Source organism: Lepisosteus oculatus, chromosome 2 (genome assembly GCF_040954835.1).
Source record: "Lepisosteus oculatus isolate fLepOcu1 chromosome 2, fLepOcu1.hap2, whole genome shotgun sequence".
Taxonomy (NCBI): Eukaryota; Metazoa; Chordata; class Actinopteri; order Semionotiformes; family Lepisosteidae; genus Lepisosteus; species Lepisosteus oculatus.
The window spans coordinates 16,476,990-16,489,800 of NC_090697.1; the positions used below are offsets into that span (position 1 = coordinate 16,476,990).

General features: G+C 39.6%; 1 protein-coding gene across 5 annotated transcripts in view; it reads right to left on the reverse strand.

Moving 5' to 3' along the window:
* Positions 1-12,811, reverse strand: part of LOC102695247 (transcriptional-regulating factor 1) — a 97,630-nt gene that overhangs the window by 23,009 nt on the left and 61,810 nt on the right. For 4 of the 5 annotated variants that reach the window (XM_069197612.1, XM_069197610.1, XM_015358272.2 and 1 more), the window contains exons 3-6: positions 8,311-8,404; positions 7,940-8,055; positions 788-2,600; positions 407-453 (exon numbers count right to left, since the gene is read on the reverse strand). In XM_069197612.1, the coding sequence (XP_069053713.1) occupies positions 407-453; positions 788-2,380 (1,640 nt within the window). In that variant the 5' untranslated portion in view covers positions 2,381-2,600; positions 7,940-8,055; positions 8,311-8,404. Of the gene's footprint in view, positions 1-406; positions 454-787; positions 2,601-7,939; positions 8,056-8,310; positions 8,405-11,914; positions 12,032-12,811 lie in introns of all 5 variants that reach the window. The other variant, XM_015358264.2, reaches the window with a different exon arrangement.

The following is a 12,811-nucleotide window of genomic DNA, read 5'->3' on the forward strand; positions in this document are numbered from 1 at the left end:
TTTAATACAAAAAGATTCACTGAAAAATTGTGTATACATCTTTTATAATACAGCAAAATGTGCCATCACTAGAATGGGTGAAGACAGGGCATTGTATATTTCACAGATAGACAGTAGATACATCTCTGCATTACTGACTCCATACTCCACTATACAGTACATCACTCAGGGTCAACTGATGCTGTTTATCTCATAGCTCTTATCTCTACATATATCGTTCTGTCCCTACTTAGTGGAATGATACTGTTCTGTGGCTAAAAATGTCACAAACAATACTGATTTCACAAGAAGTCTAAATGAACATCTGTTACCAAACTGTGTCATGTGTCCTTTTTTAGATTTCATTTTTGTTTCCAAATAAGAGACAGTTCCCTGTAGCCCTGAATAAAGAACTGCAGATTTGTACCTGTGATCTGGGGATGCAGTCTCTACCTTGACGTTTGACAATGACCCCTAAGGAAGATAATAAAAGAAGAGTTGAGTACAAGTAGGCCATCCACAGACTAATCATTAAGAATGAGTTTTATCACCAGTAATCAGGATCATTACAAAATCAGATTTGTGCTGGGAATAAAGTTATATAAGATGGTAAAGGTAAAATCTATAACATTGACTCGTTCGCCAGAGTCCATCCTTATTACTATAGCATTAAAGTATTAAAGTATAGACACTACTACATCCCATCATGCTTTGTACCTGACTGAAGAGCAATAGAATATGGCTGACGTAGCTCTATAAGCCCGTATCTTAGACCTGAGAAGAGTTGTATTTTCACCACCTACTGTACCTGTGTCCACATGGCAGTGGGAGAGTGGAGCTGCCGATGGGCCCCTCCTTTGCTGTTCACCAGCTGGATGGTTGGGATGGCTTCGCGAACTTGCCTCTGATTCTGCTGGTGGGGGGCGCAGGACATGACCATGGGGGGATGGGGCTCTTGGCACACCAGACTGTCTGCCCTCGTGTTGGGGACCCCTTGGACTGCAGGGCTAGGGTCCCCAGGAGTGTGCTGGCTTGTGCTCAGGAGGTGGCAGCCCGGTTCGGGAAGATACTGTTTTGGTGGTGACTGGAGGCCCATATCCTCCTGTGACTGGACCTGCTGCTGCATCTGGAGATTGGGCTGGTAGAGCTGTCTGTACTGGTCCTGCTGCTCTTGGAAATAGTACTGGGTCCCGGAGGAGAGCTGGAGGTTCTGGATGGAATGAACCTGCTCTGGCTGGGAATAGGAGTGGTGCTGCTGCTGCTGCTGCTGCTGCATGGCTTTCCGGTTCTGATTATACAGGGGTATGGCAGCAGGAGGTTGCATTTGCTGCTGCGCCTGATGCATGGCTGGATGAGAGTGCTGGTGGTAATAAGTGCTGCGCTGGTGCTGTTGCTGCTGCTGCAGCTGCTGCAGGACAAGCGCGTGCGCCGTGAGCTGCGTCTGTTGCTGTGCTTGTGGCTGCAGGTAGAACTGGTTTTGCTGCTGCACTTGCTGCTGTTGCTGCATTAGCTGCTGCTGCTGGGACTGCAGGCTCTGTATCTGCTGACGCTGCTGCAGGGCTTGCTGAATCTGCAGATGAGCCACTCTTTGCTGTTGCTGTTGTTGCTGTAATTGCTGCTGCTGGTACTCGAAAAAGAGCTGCTGCTGCTGTTGGTGTTGCTGCTGGAGCTCCTGGACGTGCTGCTGTTTGGGCTGTGCCTGGTCGAAGCTCCTCTGTACTTGCTGCTGCTCCAGTTGGTATCGCTGCTGGGAAGGCTGCGGCTGCTGCTGTTGTGGCAAGGTCACCTGCTGGGACTCCTGACCAGGGGGTTTATGGGAAAGCAGCTGGCGAAGGGTGCTGTCCGTGGTGGTGCTGGCTAGAGGGGAGACGCCCACTTGCCTGTGCTGAGCCATGCTGTTGGCACTTCCGTTACCGGCATTGCCTTGGTGAATCCGCAGGTTTTGGTTGGCAAAGACCTGGGTAAATGAATCCAACTTCTGCAAGACGCTGCTGGTGACTTTTGGCTGCCCATCGGTGCTTGTCTGTGCTGTGGTGTTGTACTGGTACCCACCGCCATTACTGCCGTCTCCAATGTCTGGAGGCTCCCCTTGTGTGGGCGAGCCCCACATGGCAGGGGCACCCCCCATACTGTTTCGATGATGATTGGCAGATCCGGGCCAGGAGCCGGCAGCTTTGGAAACCTCCACCATTCCTGGAAAACCCTTTACAGACACGGCAGAACCATCTCGGGAGTCGTGAGGGAACTGGGGAGAGACCGGGGAAGACTGCAGTGGTTCCATGGCAGTTGCCCCATAACTATGGTTCATTGAGGCCATGGAGCTCTGCTGCTGATGCTGGAAATAGCTGCTGTCAGTGCAATTAACATTGTGGTTTGTCTTGTAGACAGACTGGTCCTCCATTGTGAACTTTTTTCAAAGTTTTTTTAAACAGAACGTGATCTTTTATTTAAAAAAATAAATACAAAAAGCCCTGAGGTTCCCTGAGTGTCAACTTAGGTTCAACTATCAAAAATGGAGAACATGAAAGCGATTTAGTCCTGGATTTAATCTCGTCAGGTACTTCACATCTTCATCTGGGCATGGGCATTGTCCTGATTGAAAATAACCTTGAAAAAGATGCCTACATAAAAAGAAATAAAAAAAGTCACATGAACATCATTATATCAGTGATTCTTACTACTGCTGACATGCCTGAAATAAAAATGTAATATTAATTTATGGAAATATCATAATTTTATAACAGGTTTGAATGCTATTATTTCTGCTGTAAAATCAATGTAGCTCTCACTGACATAATTCATTGATATTCCTCATACATTTTAATAAATAATAAGTGTTTACATTTGTACAGCAATTTATATGAGACGGATCCACTTATCCCCCACAGAATTACAGATTACTTCCCCAATTAAATGAAGGAGAAAATTTAGGGAGGCTCAACTGTGATGAGCTCAAAGTGGAATTTGACCAGGGCACTCCTACACTGACCAAGTAGACAGACTTAATGTCTCATCGATTCCTATCGCACAGTGCCCCCCGTCATCATACTGGGGCTGTCACTGGTTTGGAATTGCTTTTCTAGAGGGAACATTGTCACATACTGGTCCACCAACACCTCTATACATTTGTGTTTAAAGCAGGATTTATTTTACTTTATTAGCTTGTGGATGTGTGAGGAGGAATAGTATGGCATTTATACAACTAGTAATAGGTTTATTCCATGCTGAAAAAAAGAAGAAAGATAACACAACGTTTCGGCCGTGGAGCCTTCTTCAGGTGTGCGACACCTTCAGCACACCTGAAGAAGGCTCCACGGCCGAAACGTTGTGTTCTCTTTCTTCTTTTTTTCAGCATGGAATAAACCTATTACTTGTTCCTTTGCAGCCTACGCATGCTGACGCAGCTACCCACCTGAATTTATACAACTATACTAGCATGAGTTAAATCATGGATTTTCCATCATTAAACAAGATTTAGAGTACTGTACTCAAGGCAGCCAATTTTACTGGTTAGGTCCTAAAGCTTGGCCTTCATGTAAAACTAAATACAGGGACTAGTTCAGGTGGGTAGCTGCGTCAGCATGCGTAGGCTGCAAAGGAACAAGTAATAGGTTTATTCCATGCTGAAAAAAGAAGAAAGAGAACACAACGCGAAACGTTGTGTTCTCTTTCTTCTTTTTTTCAGCATGGAATAAACCTATTACTTGTTCCTAAATACAGGGACTGTCAAATTCTTTTCTTACCAAACTGTTATTCTTATTTTTTTTGTGACAAAAATAATTTCTGAAAATAAAACAAATGATGAAATTCACTGTAATCCAACAACCACACTGTAGTAAGGTGAATGCACTGATGTAACATAGGCATACTGAGTTGTAAGTGAAATGCTACAAACAGGGGTTCCTGGACCAACAAGGTCCAGTCTAGCTAATCTCTTAAATTCTACTAAGATCAGGCTACACATGCTAAAGCAATCAGAGAAATATACCCCCCATATAACATTATTTCTATGAACAATGATGCTTACTGATTCATAGACCATTATCTAATAACCTCAATAACAATAACGCAAACACCATATTAATAGATATTTTTAAATTAAAATGATAGTTTGTTATTGTGCACTCCAGCAGGCCATAAGAAAGATTTTACTAGTGAACTGCAGCATTTTCTTTGGTATGACCTGACCTGATATGTTTTATGCATATTGCATATAATATAAAGCATACTGCAGCCTACGCATGCTGACACAGCTACCTACTTGAAGTACTTCATGATATGTTTTTATGTCTGCTTATAGACATTGCTTTAGCTTTGTGAACTGGTGGAGGGCATAATCCCACCTTGCAAGATCAGGTTGGTACTGACTTGACAATTCAATGTAGCTCTACTGATGCAGAGAGCAGTATATAGACATATATAGTCAACATGAAGACAAAAACACAAAAAAGACACATACTGCTGCATGGAAGAAAAGACTGATCTGTTAACAACCAATATGTAGTACTAATTTTCTACATTAATCCCAATTGAACGGAAATGCATTTGTTAACATTAGAACTCCACTGTATGGGGGAAATCCTATTGGCTTGCTTGGCTTTGACAGTGTTGAAAATCAAAATGAAAACAAAATGATTTTCTTTTAAACGCAGGAAATTTCTTTAGCCACAGCACAGAAACTAAATGTACCACCATAAAAAAAATTTGAATATAATGATGAAGAACGAAACCACAGATATAATTACCAATCAACCATGACTGGGTTAGCCATAAAAAAACCATCTACAGTACAGTTGATGTCAGAGAAATGATTCGAGCTGTCTTGGAAAACACTAAACACTAACGTACAGTGCCAGTGAAATCACCAGCAACCTCCAAAGGGCAGAGGTGAAGGCATCAAAATTCAGTTCAGAGAAGACTGCGACAGCAAAACTGAAAAGGCTACACTGCAAGATTTAAACCTATAATAGACACCAAGACCAGAAAAGCCCAATTAGAAAACGATCATAACTACTGTGCAAAGATAAGCCAGGAGAGATTTGGAAGAGATTTTATGCAGAAAGATTATGAACAAGAGAAAGCCGTTCAGCTCATCTAACCTGTTCGGCAGTTAGAAGCTAACTGGCACAAGGATCTTACCCAGCACTTTCTTTAAAAAAGCCAACTTAATGGCTTTAATAACATGGCTTGTACACCCACAAACCTTTGCACAAAGAAATGCCTCCTGTTCTCAATTTGAAATGTACATTCATTGTTTTGACTAGACTAAACTTACATACTTGTTTTGCTTCTCACTATAACAAAGCCTGTTAATTTTTACCCATATGAGTTCCATAATGTTTCCATATACAAACACATTTTTGCCATAGAGCAGTATCCCACAAGTGTCTTCTTGGTAAGTACCGGACACACAGAAGAATACAGGGAGCTTGAGAAACCCGGTCCAAAGCAGCATGTTACAGTATCAAAGCTCTCCCACTTTGTTCATGTGGTTTGTTGTGTTCCAGTGATCTCCTCTCCTGACAATGTGCGTGATATTAATCTTATCTTTATCAGACATCTATTAAGCTATCTGTGATCATCGTGGACCCAAAAAGTGAAAAGATTTCTTTAGGTGGTGTGACAAAAGTGACGAAAGGAAGAAAGTCAAAAACACTTTTGACTAAATTGGAAGTAATTAAAAGAACTGCAGACGGCCAGGGATCAAAAGACATCTGCACAGCAATGAACTTGGCTGCCTCCAGTATTTGTACCACTGTATTGCACAAAGACAGGTTAAAATGGCTGAAACATGTTGGTGGAAAAAAGTTCAGAGGGAAGGGATACAATACAGGTAGAGCTTTGTAGGCCTTTCTTCATGATTTTATGTTTAGTATTTATGGTTTTATTAAAGAAAACTATTCTTAAATTCTAATATTTATACTGTATATTACAATAACAATTCATATTGTACAATGAAAGCACATTGGCTGACAATTAAAGACTTTTCTAAGTATAGCTAAATAGGTCATGATTACCACATACACGTGTAATTTTTCTTTTTTATATGACTATATTTTTTCTAAACAAATATTTAGATACATTTTTGTGGGACTTGGGAACCAGTCAGGGGTTTGGTTATGTAATGGGAATTATATTTTCAATCGACAAATTTCCACCTTACGATCACTTTTCATGGCATGAATTATATTTCTAAGTCGGTGGATGTTTGTACTTCCAAATAGTTTCCACTTGTGTTCCCTGTTCCTGTGTCGTTATGTACAGTATCCTGACATAGTACACTGTATGAATTTGTCAATGCGTTTGAATACTTGGATCAGGTTCCCTCAAAGTCTCTTGAAACTAAAAAGGATCAGTTCCTTCAGCCTGTCAGTTTAGGACACTCCCTCAGCCCCTGGAATGTATGTGGTTGCTCTTCTCTGGACTGCTTACAGAGCAGCATTTTAGTTCTTGTGATCTGATGACCCAGATTGTACACAGTATTCTAAATGAGGTCTTACAAACAAATTGCACAACTATAACACCACATCCCTCTGTTTTCTAAGTCCTTTATCGGGGGGAGCCAGAACCTATCCCAGCAAAGGAAAGGGACAGGATACATCCTGGATAGGACACCGGTCCATTGCAGGGCACACACAGACACAAACACACACATGCGGTATGTTTTCGGAATGCGAAAGGAAAGCAGAGAACCTGGAGAAAACTCCCAGAAACACAGGGAGAACGTACAAACTCCAAACAGACAGCACCCTCGGAACTGAACCCAGGGCCACAGCGCTGTGAGGCAGCAGTGCTCTCCGCTGTGCCACTGTGTCCTTTGAGTTCAATTCTTTGTTAATTACTACAGTTTATTACTCCAGGCGGGGCTGCACATTGGTGGTGGTGGAGGGGATCCCCATTACCTGTAAAGCGCTTTGATTGGAGTGTCCAGAAAAGCGCTATATAAGTGTAAGCAATTATTATTATTATTATTATTATTATTATTATTATTATTATTATTATTATTATTACTACTACAGTACACAGCCTTACATTTTGTTTGCCTTTTTATTTGTTTCCCACAATGTCTCGAAAATGTATATAATGTGTCATCTTAACCACGTCTTCTTCATAAGTGACCTTCTAAATGATACCTTTTTCTAAAATGTTTACAATTTGACCTTTTTACAATTTAAACACAATATCCATTGACATAAATTTAACTGCATTTCCTAATATGCTGTTTTCCGTTTTTATTCCTTTCACTCATCCTTCACACATACGTAAATCTTTTTCGTCAGCTGTCTTTACAAACTCAGTATATATACTGTACATTATGTTTGTACTATGCACATACAACACCCTGCACTTGTCTACATTCAATATCATCTGCCAGGTGTTTGCCTAGTCATCAGTTTAATCTAATTTTTAATTTGTTTGCTGCTTAGTTCACTAGCTACAACAGAATCTAGATCTGTAGTAGAAATAAGAAACAGTGGTGGCCTTAGAACAATTTGCTGTAGTACCCCTATAATTACATCACTCCAGTTTGAGCATTAACATTTACCAAGACTCTCTAGAAATGAACCAATCCACAACATAAATAGATGCATTCATCAAATGCCTTCTTTCTGTAATTAACCTTTAATGAGCAATTTTTCAAAAGCTCTCTAAAAATCCATAAACGATTATCATACACTCGATGTGCACCCATTACTGTTGTTGCTTGTTTAAAGAACTCTGACTCTGACTCTGACTCTGAAATAAGAGTATCTTTAGATAAGCAAGACATATCTAAACCTATTTTGGATATCTATGACCTTATTTCCATAAAGATGATCCTCTGGCTCTAATTATTTTTTCCATAACTTTCTATGTCATAAATTTTAGAGAGCAAATTTCACCTTTAATGACTGAACAGCAACAGATGTCTTGGAGAAACGGATCGCCGAGGAAGTTGTCAGTATGACGGACTACTCACCGTGGCAGTGAGTGTCATCACTGATCCTGTGTTAGGCTTGGCTGTGCTCCTCTTCAGTGACTCACTCGGCTAGGCTTGATCCAGGACCTTCTCTGGGACAAAGTGTCTCTCATTGCCTAGGGGATGAATACAGAAGATTGAGCTTTATTTCCCCAGTTTATGTATTTGTCCGATTGCATAAACTATGTAAAAATGCAAAATGCATTATATAAGAATTTCTTAACAATAATTATCATGCCAAGACAAAGTATGCTCATACCACATAAAGCGATAAAGCATAGGCAAGCAAGAGCTCTGTGTTTCAACACAGTAGCTCAAGTTGGGACTATCTGAAGTTGGCAAATCAAATACTTTTGTGTAAAATGTTCCACCTTGTTGAGCATGCAGAGCTGGGGCTGGTGGCTCAGACTCCTCATCTTCACTGGGGTAAAACGGCTCTTCACAGTACTTCCACTGCATCCATGCCTGTCACACAATGGAACACACTCTCAGTTGTGCCAGGGTCTGAGCCTTTAAAGGACTCTCAAAATTCTGAAACAAGTGAGTCATGAAGCTTATATTTAACAGTTAATTAAAGCTTTAACCATAAATGTTGCGTCCCAGATCAATAACCAAATTTGTGGCTAGGATGTTTAACTGTTTAAAAGGGAGCAATGAAAATGTATAGGAAATTCCCTCCTCTTTAGCCTGGAAAGCTAATACAATATACAATTAAGACTCTGATCCTGTTTTTGCTGCATTTTAAAAAGGCCTAATGTAGTTACATGTCCGCATCCCCTTCCAATGAGTATTGTTTAGGAACACTGTAATGAGTAATGAGTAGTGTTTTGAAACACTGTTTATGCATTTTGATGTTTTAATTTAATTTTAGGACACTTAAACTAACATACCATTTTAGAATTTCTCTAACTTTGAGGACAAAAAATCAAAGAACATATGTTTTTTTATAAAAAGAAACCATGAAAGATTTACGTTTTCTAATAAAAAACTCATGTATCTACTTTATCATTTTATTTACAGTATGGCAACAATGAAACGATCACACATACAATGCACACAGACTTACTGAAACACCCACCCCCACACACAGACACCTCAATGTTTCTAAAAACCACTGACGCGCTAAAAGAGTAAGCCACAGGCAGCCACTGTCAATCACTTCCTGTCACATGGGTTGAACAAGTAGCCGGAGTGATCTGGAGATAAGAGTCTGGGTATCTATTCTGTGCTCCTTAAAAGGAATGAAGAGGGAGACCCAGGGCTGCTCTCAGGAAACACCAGCTCGCAGACGATCTATGTTTGGGTCTTCTCGGTTTTCTAACGCGGTGGAAGCAATAAGTTACCATCTAATAATGAACAAATCTGCCAACTTTCAAAAATGCTTGAAAACTGTCATTGAACCCCAGGCTTTCAGTATTTTCTATTTCCGAGAAAATAAAAAGAGATGCAAAACTTTAAAATCTAGGACAAATAACATCACGTACAGAACATGGTGAACTCAGAGAGTGATGTCTGAGACCTTGGCATCGTGCATCATTAAAAGAACATTATGGCATTATGCTCAGGAAAAAAGCTCTTATTTATACCACAGGAGTGAAAGACTTGTGTAAAACGTGCCATGCTTCCGTGGTGTTATACCTTAGTTCTTGTTGAGTAACTGACCACTGCAGTTAAACTGAATTCTCCTGAAAAGTCTCCAAAGAAATAAAAATGCAAATAAGCTTGGATGCTGATTACCTAAATCCTGTGGATTTAAGAGTCTGAATAACATCCGCCTCCCCCCAAAAAAAACTATTCTCAATATCCCAGTCTCCTCATTCTCCTCATTAGTTTTAAAAAAAAAATCAGCTTCACTATGAAATTGAGCAAAAGTCTGAATAAGTTGTAGAGATGTGCTTGTATGTGTTTAAAGAACTAGGCCTATCAGTCCAAAACAGCATCTTCACGCTTGGCTTTGACTGAGCTGGTGCCTCTGTGGAAGAACTGCAAAGAGTACTATGTACAGTAGGTATCGAAACATGCACAGGGAAATCTGTCTTTGTTTCTTTTCAGGTGGTTGGACACCCACTAAGACCTTCAAGCCTGCAAAGTATTGTTTTACATCTTCGTGAGCCTCATGTATTCAATTTCAGAATCACATTCATTTCAGTTTCTGGGGGGGAGTTTTTGTTTCATGGAATGGTGCATTCAACATCAAAGTGTCAAAGCAGGAGCAACATGAGAGACTCGCTAACAGAATATGATTCAAATTAAGATTTTAAAGTGTTCAGTTATTAAAGTGCAGGACAGTTAAAACAGAAAAGCAGCCATTTCTAGGATTAACAGAGTGTCAAATTCAGGGGAAAAAAAATCTTCTTAAATAGTCCCAGAACAAAAATCTTTTTTTTATTGTGTCATCCCACCATTGCTTGCTCAGATAGGCTGCAGCTCTTCAGTGATCCTGAATTGGATGAAGCAATTAGAAAATGTAAGTACTAAGATAAGCCACCCTCTATTAAAATTGCTATACTTTGCTTTTAAGCAGCTTTTATGAAGGATCATAAGATTTCTGCTATGCGTTTGCAAAGCTCAACGTATTTCTCAAATTTTTGTCCATTCTGTGGAATGGTGTTTTAGTTGTTGTAGGTGAAAGTCTGCTGTTGCTCCCACAGTACCAGTTCAAATGCTATCTCATCAGTTTATCTTGTAGATTATCACTGGAAGAATAAATGGATATTGTAGGATAAGTAAGGTTACGCTTGATTGATTATATGTAATTTAGTATTCATAGAATCTGTTTTGCAAAGTTATGTGTTTGACAAGTTAAAAGGCACTGAACAGTTTTCGATGGGCCATGAACTGGAAATCTTTCCTGGAGAATTCTAAGAATCTGCCTCCCTGGCAGAACAGCTTTTTACAAGGACCAGCAGCAATACAGCTCTCTTTACAGCACAGCGGAAAGACTGCTAGGTTCTGTGTTCACTGGCAGATGTCCATTTCCTCTTGAATAACATACAACTTGTAAATACTGTACATTTTTAAGGTCGTTGTCTATAAATAATGACAGCCCATTGTATTCTCATTTTAGTTGGAAACCAGCTGAGGAGAAGTGTGTGGGTGTATTTGTGGGTACTTGTATATTAAACATGTTGATTTCTCCTAACATTTGTTTGTCTTACTGTAGTAATTAGGTTGGAAACAACACAGAGAAACTGAAGACAGTATTAATACTTTCCTTTACTTTGATCCTTGCATTACTCATGTCTCTTGTACCAGCAAACAGGCACAAGTGACTCTCAATGCATCAGTGACATAATGAGGGCACTGTTCTATAAATGTGATGGCAGACAAACCTATGGAAACATTTTCTGTTCAAGGATGTAATGATAAGTGAACATATTGATTACGGTGAAGAATACTACCCTCTCCAGCATTCTGTACTTGTATTGATCAATTGTTATGAATAATATCTTCATCTGTTGTCAATTAAAGTATAACTTGCATGTTGTATAGAACTGGATCAGCAGACACAAGGTTTGAGATACAGTAAATACGCTAGATCATGTACTGCTTATTAGCTTTCAACATTTTCGGTTCATTTATTTGGCTAATCTATATTTCTTCTGTCCTTTTTTTCTTATTCCTGTTTTACAAATAGTAAATAGTAAATATAATACATATAGCCAGTGAAGAGTATCGATTTTAGACCTGTTATATTTGACACCACAGCAATTACTAGCTTGTATTTTATTAAATAATACATTCAGTTCCATCTATTTTTAATAAATGTCTAGTCCAATACCAGGTTGCAGTGAACGGGATCCTCATCTGTCAGACAATAGGCACACATACAGGCGCAAACAGAGGACAATTAACAGACACCAATTAATCTAGGCGTATTTTGGGATTTGTTTTAGAAAACCAGAGTGCCAGAGGCACAAATATGGTGAAAACATGTAAACTCCACACAGTAGGCGGCCTAAGCTGAAACTGTACCCAGAATCCAATGTGAGGCAGCAAGTAAATGCCCTTCATTCAGGTCCATTCATCTCGGCTGGCTGTTTTGAAAATGTCGTATGCTTCAGGTTTTCATTGCATTCCCTGGCCTGCTGCCTATTCCCAACGAGAAGGTGTAGGCAATTTTTGAAAAGAAAGAAAAAAACAAACAATAATAAATTAACCCAGACAAGGTTGAGGTCACTGAGATAATGGCCCTAGACAAAGAGCCCTGTCTGAATGGTGACAAAGAGAACCTTTACACAGCACAGTAAGTCAGGCCCTGTGATTGGCTGGGCTGAATGTTAATCTACAAGACAAACTGATGAGATAGCATTTTAACTGCTACTGCTGTGGGAGCAACTAAAACACTAAGCTGTCTGGATGGAAACTGTGACTGAGTTTAAACTAAGTTGAATAATTGTGATTTCCACAGAATGGTTAAATTTGACTAATATATTCAGCTTTGCAAAGAATAGCAGAAATCTTGTGCTCCTTTGTAAAAGCTGCTTAAAAGCAAAGTATAGAAATTTTAATAGAGGGTGGCTTAGTTATCTTAGTACTAACTCATCAGTATTTTCAGAGTAATTTACAAATTCTTTTTCATAAAATCATAAAAGAGCACAAATACATGTCAAAGACTGAAGAGATGGGGTTTACAAATCATAGTAATATTTTTTTTGCAGGATGGAGGAAGTAATCCATAAGTAACAGTTAAGGATGCATAGAACAAACTATAGTGCAGGAGAAACTTACTGGCTGGGACTTTGAAAACACTTGCTTTGTGAAGTTGGTAGAAAATCAAGTTACTGGTAAACCAATTGAACTAGTGGCCTAGTTGCATTCTTGTTCGTAACCCTTTCTAGGCCTAAAATATACACTTACATTTAACATTAG